This window comes from Coenobita brevimanus, chromosome 27 (genome assembly GCF_032717465.1).
Source record: "Coenobita brevimanus isolate Jiangsu-jjx chromosome 27, ASM3271746v2, whole genome shotgun sequence".
Classification (NCBI taxonomy): domain Eukaryota; kingdom Metazoa; phylum Arthropoda; class Malacostraca; order Decapoda; family Coenobitidae; genus Coenobita; species Coenobita brevimanus.
Window position 1 is genome coordinate 19,376,409 of NC_136980.1, and position 6,863 is coordinate 19,383,271.

The following is a 6,863-nucleotide window of genomic DNA, read 5'->3' on the forward strand; positions in this document are numbered from 1 at the left end:
TGAAAGACCCATTACACCATAGTCCTGACGAAATGCAGGCCTTCAGACCAGCTGACCTACTGAGATTGGACCCTAAGGTATTCTGCCACTGGGGGGCACTACCCTCAGTGAATCCTTTTGGGCTCGATGGGCACATGTTCTATTCTTGGCAAATAGATTCTGGTATCGGTGGGTCAGGAAGTACCTTCCACAGCTCTGGTGCCACCAAAGGGCCTTACGAGTCCGCCGTAACTTTCAACTGGACGATTTGGTCAGTGTTGCAGAGGAGAATAGCTCATGTTTGGGATGGGTCCTGGAGGTGAAGACAGGGAAAGATGGGCTAGTTAGGCAAGTCTTGGTTAAGACAATCAACAATGTAGTACTGCAGCCGGTGACCAAGCTGTGCTTGCTGGAAGGCACATTGGATGCACTGAGTGGAACCACCATGACAGGTGGAGGCCAACAAGGTGGCATTGCCCCAACAGGCGAAGGCCAACAATGTGGCGTCGCCCCAACAGGCGATGGATGAGTTTGATGTCTCCCAAAAGGCGCTGGCCAACAGTGTGACATTGCCAAACAAGTGAAAGCCAGTAGTGTAGCACTGTCTCTACAGTTGGTGGCCAACAGTGGCATTGCTCCAACAGGCAATGGCCAGCTATGTGGAATCACCCAAAAGGCTGACAAGTGGTGTCGCTCCAACAAGCGACGGTCAGTACTGTGACGTCGCCCCAACAGGCAATGGCTGACAAGGTGACATTGGCCCACTGGACTATGGTCAACATGTGGAATCGCCCAACAGGCAATGGCTGACAAAGTGGCATCGCCTCAACAGGCGACAGCTAACAGTGCAGCATTGCCCTGACAGGTGATGGCCAATAGTGTGGCATCGCCCAACACGTGATGGCCGATGGTACGACTGCTTCCTGGTAGTCGATGCCCAACAGGGAACGCCGGCAAGGTGGCATTGCCCTAACAGACAGTGGCCAACTATGTGGCGTCACCCAACAGGTGATGGCTGACAAATGGCGTCACCACAACAGGCAAAGGCTAATAATGCGGCATCACTCTGACAGGCTATGGCCAATAGTGTGGCATTGCCCAACAGGTGATGGCCGATGGTACGACGACTTCCTGGTAGTCGATGGTCGTTAGTGCAGCATTGCCACAGTGGGAAACGATCAGTAGCATCATCACTCAATGGATGTTGACCAGTGTCGCTGTAGATTGTGCTAGTTTGAGTGCAGCTGCTCAAGGGAGGGGGTGTTGTTGCTGCATGCTTTGTTGAGAGATAGTAAGCATTTTATAGTGGTTAAGACGAATGACTCACATGGTTTAAGATGTATTGCCTAGATCGCTGGTTATTAATTGAAGGTTAAAGTCACTGCTGATGGTGCAGGGTTGTCAAGATAGACACATGGTGAGAGGAGTTGCTTTGTGTGAGATAAAGGGGTCAGTCTCCACATGTGTTGGTCATGAGCTGTGGCTGTGAGTGTGCCACAACCATGGGTAACAGTAACGTCAGTAGCCACACGCTATGTCCCCATGAAGTCAAAGACCCTCACCACATAAGTTATGTCATCACGTGTGGTAGCACTAAGTGGCTAAGGATTGATGTAACTGTGACACACACATGTGTGTATGTATGTATGTATATATACCAGTGATTATGATGGATATGATAGACCAGTGTGCTTATAATGCTAAAGATTTGATGTTCATGCTGTGTATTAAACGGTAGGCAGTGTGGATGTAGAGTCTCTCTCCGTTGTTGCAGGTTTGACAAATATAGGAACGAGGTCAACTGGCGAGTGTTGTTATTGTCCTGAAGATTAGGGTATTGTACGGTGGTGACTACAGCCGCACACCGTTTCTTCTCCTTCTCTAGAAACTTTTCCACGAAAAAATTAAAAATGAATATCTGATCTACACAACCTATCCTCCTTCCTAAAACCTTCCTGTTTGTACAGGAGAATAATTATACATGACTTTCAAGCCTCCGCGACTCTACCTTCCCCCAAGGCCAATCTGCACATCTTCCATTTCCATTCTAATACTATCTCTCTCTCATTCTTCAGTATTTTACCACACACTTCATGTATTCCTGGGGCTTTTCCCATTTTGCCTTTCTTCATTGCTTCCACTACTTTTATCCTACTGATTTCTTCCTCTCTTCACACCTCCTTGCTTCTCCCAGTCATTCCAGAACCATTCATCCCCAGACCACTTTCATTGTCTATGTTTAATAGTTCCTCAAAATGTTCTCTCCATCTGCTCACATATCCCCCCCTTCTTCACCAGCGATCTACTATTTATATCTTTCACTCCTCGGCTAACTTCTTTATCACCCTGTCTGACTCTCTTTACCTCTCTCCAGAACATTTTCTTACATTCCATCCACTTTACATTCAAATTCCTTTCAACTTTCTCAGGCACTCTATTCTTACTCTCACTAATCTTCTCACTTCTCTCTTCCTCTCTTCCGTCTCTTAACTTCCTCCACGCCTCAGCTTCCCATTCACTCTATATGCAGACATGATTGGTATAAATAACACGTACTCCATGAAATATTATCATGTCATAAGCACAAATCAGTTTTACACACTCCACTTAAACAAAGCCATAAATTGTCATCTCTCCAACGAGAGTGATGAGCTGTAGCAAGAACACGACATTAGAATTTGGTGCTATGGAAAGATGTCCAGGTGATGTACTGTCCTTTTCTGCCATAATACTACTGGGAAGGTGCTGCGAAAGGACGAACCTCTCCATGCAGTTAAGGTGGATGAGCTGTAGTAAGTAAGTGTAATAAGTGTCTAAGAACAACCTCAGCCCTCAAGAATGCGATCCCAAGACATTAAGTACAAGGCCTATTTATGTAGCCCTCCACACCCTGCCTTCACAGTTTGACTGTTTCCCTACCCAGACGTTATAATTTTGTCTTGTTACAAAGATACTTTGCTCAGATTATTTAAGGGATTAGAAGCAATATCAATGAGGCCTTCAAGTTCGGTTATATCTTTGCAGTTATCGCCAGTCGATTTTACTGCAGGGAAATGTTTTGCCTTCTATTTCTGAGGACGCAGCTGTGTCGGTGATTCAGACTAACATCAGATGATTTTGCTCTAAATAGCAGTTTTTGTGACCGATGTTTTTTCACATTCAATGTTCAGTAAATGGATGTCAGTATCACACAGTGTCAAGTTTTAGGATTACTGACAAGAAAAAGCTGTCTTCAGCTATATATTGTAGGGGTCAACCCCATCTATGGGATATGAACCTCCTTGGAACTCGCACAAAAATGCAACTTTATATACTGTATAATATTATGGATGAAAAATGTTACACAAACTTGTAGCTTAACGCGCCGTGAGTGCAAAAGCCCTTAGGTTAGGTTGGATTTCAGCAACGACAGATAATGTGTGTGTGTGTGTGTGTGTGTGTGTGTGTGTGTGTGTGTGTGTGTGTGTGTGTGTGTGAGGAATGGCTGAGTCGGCTTTCAGCGAAAGTTGGGAGCTATGTGAGTGCACTTTGTGTGGTTCGATGTCCATTGTATTTAATTATAAGATCATAAGTATGTTATTCCTTTGTTTGTTCTGGTTTGCCTTAAGTTGTTGCCTGTCAAAGAATGTTGGAAGAGGCTATGTGTTCCCTGATCGTCTGTTTGTTCACACGATATGCCGAGAAGTTATTGAAATTTTGTAGATACGTGGGCCATGGGTGAAGGAAGAGTTGATTAGGTTTGGTGATGATATGAGTGCAAGTCCCGATTTATGATAGTTTTTTAAGTATCAATGAAATTTTATGCTCTCTGTGAATGCTGTCTGCTTGTTTTGAGTGTTGCAGTAGTCACATGTCCATTATGGGGGGTACTGTGTTGAACTGGTAGTCTGATACAGCCAAAATAAAATAAAAAAATTAGTATTGCACTTTAATGACCAGTATTTACATGTGTGTGCCAGGATTGGTTACAATTACTCTAGCCTGAAGGAATAGGGGGAGTGGCCAAGAAGACAGCCGCAGGTCATCTGGAAGTAAAATTAAAGGAATATATCGCTAGGAACAGGATTTTGTGCCAGTGTGGACCCTATAATCCTCTTTTCGATGGTAAGGGTGAGTTGAGGGACGTTAAATAACTGGGCCTTTGTGTTGCCGGTGTATTGTACATCAGTGCTGGCATTGCCGAGGTGTCCCTCTCCAGCTAGTTAGTTATGGAGATAAATTATCAAGCCACAGATAAAGAGAAAAGACTCACATCATCATATGCTCCCCCTGGCGTGATGCCGCCGAAGCTGTCGAGATAATAAATGACCTTGTATGTGCCTGGGTCGGTGGGCAGCCACACGTCCAAGTTCTCAGGCAATCCCAGCGTCAACAGACGGTCGATAGCCACATGGCTGGTGTTATGGTCACCGCGATCATACGGCGAAAACCCCCTCACACACGCCAACACGGCACACACCACCAGCCACTGCAACTGTACGACCTTGAAATGTGACATCATGAAATCTGGAAGCTGCTGAAATTCTGAGCATCATGAATGATCATGCCTCTAATTAGTGAGATTTGTTTTAGTTTTAGTGGGAAAAAAATATCAGATGCAAGACACTATTATTTATCAGCACATGAAGATTAAATAGACAGTGGACCATTAAAACATGAAAGCTACAGTGAACACAGTAGCTGATAATAAACAATGACAGAACAGTTGACAGGAATTATCATTGAACTACTCTGTGCTGAAAATTCAGCCTCTTACTATGTAAACAGTATACCTGCAAATTCGGGGGCGTATCAAGTGCAAAAAAACATTACTTTTAAAATGTGTAGTGCATGAGCCACTTGGTGATCCATGATATGTAAACTAACTCCTGAGTTCTTGGCTGTTGTTCAGAAATTATGCATGATTACATTCAGTAAAGAGAAGAGTATGTTCTGTACTTACATACTGACCAAAAAAAGAGAGGGACAGGTGCCAGGAAAATGTAACTCTTCGAACAGCTAGTGTGCAGAGTTTACTTCCTGCACGTGGTGTATAAAGTACCACTAATAAAATAGGCGCCACTTTTCAAAGCCAAATAATGATAAGACTCAGTAAACAAAGACGTATATAATGCTCTTAAATGAATATTTAAATAGCTTCCGTTTGGTATTAGTGTTGGATCTGGTATAATATGTACGTCAGCCCGTCTATTATATTGTGCAGTAGTACAATCTTTTTTCCTAAGAAAATTTCTCCTGTATTATAGTTTAAATTTCAATTCTGTAAGATATCCAAAAATTACATAAATATGTTCAGCTAATTATATTATAAACTGAAAACAACATAAAGAAGAAGTAGCACTCAGAGAATGCAACATCTTCGCCCACCAGTTGATATAAGGGCCGAATACATAGGTTAGGTTAGGTTAAATTAACTTAGATGGATGCTATGTTAAGCGTTCATCTGAATTTGTCTGACCTAACGTAACCTACCTAATCCAGCCTTTCATTACCTAAACTTAACCTAAATTATCCAAGTCTAACCTAAACGAAGCCTAAACAAGCCTAACCTAAATTAACCCACCCCAGTTATAGTCATTTCACGAATTCACTGGGGATTTCATGAAAGCATTGGTTACACAAATTCCCTGTAATATCTATATCTATATCTATTAGATATGTATAGATAGATAGATAGATACAGATATTACAGGGAATCTGTGTAACCAATGCTCTTATAAAATCACTAGTGACAGAATTAGAGAAAGAACAGAGAAATTAGTTGGAGAAGAACAGGGAGGCTTTAGGAAGGGAAAAGGTTGTGTAGATCAGATATTCATTCTTAGATCTTTAGTAGAAAAGTTTCTAGAGAAGGGAAAGAAGTTGTATGCGGCTTTCATGGATTTCGAGAAAGCATATGACAGGGTGGATAGACAAGGATTGTGGAAAGTGTTAAGAATATATGGAGTAGATGGGAAGTTGCTGAATGCTGTGAAGAGTATGTACGATGGTGCGAAGGCTGCAGTGCGTGTGGATGGTGAACTAAGTGAATTTTTCTCTTTGAAAGTTGGTTTGAAACAGGGATGTGTCATGTCTCAATGGTTGTTCAATCTGTACATGGATGGGGTAATAAAAGAGGTACAAGGTAGGGTAGTGGATGTTGGAGTGGCCCTGGTGAGAGAGGATAGTGTTTGGAAACTCCCTGTACTGTTGTTTGCAGATGACACTGTGTTGTTGAGTGAAGACGAAGGGGAGCTGAAAGGCTTGGTGGATGAGTTTGAGAGAGTGTGTAAGAAACGGAATCTAAAGGTGAATGTAGGGAAGAGTAAAGTGATGGTCTTTGAGAGAGGTGAAGTTAGTGAATGTACAGCGAGGTTGGATGGTGAGGAATTGGAAAATGTGAGTACGTTTAAGTACTTGGGTAGTGTGATGAGTAAGGATGAAGGTTTGGAGGGTGAAGTGCTTGAAAGGGTACAGCAGGGAAGAAAGGTTGCTGGTTCTTTGAAAGCAGTAATAAGAAACAGGGAAGTGAGCATGGAAGTGAAAAAGTTACTACATGACAGTATTGTGATACCAACTCTAACGTACGGAAGTGAAGCTTGGACATTGTTGGAAGGACACAAGTCAAGAGTGAGAGCAGTGGAAATGAGTTATTTAAGAGGAGCCTGTGGAGTCACGTGGAGAGACAGGCTGACGAATGAGGATATAAAGGAGCGTTGTGGTGTTGATGTGGATGTGATAGGAAGCGTTATGAGGAACACACTGAGGTGGTTTGGCCATGTGGAGAGGATGGAGGGTGAAAGATTGACGAGGAGAGTGTATGTGAGTGAGGTGGAGGGGGGAAGAGGGAGGGGGAGGCCGAGGATGAGATGGAGGGATGGGGTGGAGAGGTATATGAGAGAGGG

The 6,863-nt window shown here is 43.2% G+C and overlaps 1 protein-coding gene across 1 annotated transcript in view; it reads right to left on the reverse strand.

The window, feature by feature from the left end:
- Positions 1 to 4,477, reverse strand: part of LOC145394485 (uncharacterized) — a 49,168-nt gene extending 44,691 nt beyond the window's left edge. The window contains exon 1 of the mRNA XM_080268336.1: positions 4,232 to 4,477. Coding sequence (XP_080124462.1) covers positions 4,232 to 4,477 — 246 coding nt within the window. The remainder of the gene's footprint in view (positions 1 to 4,231) is intronic.
- Positions 4,478 to 6,863: the final 2,386 nt, after the last annotated feature.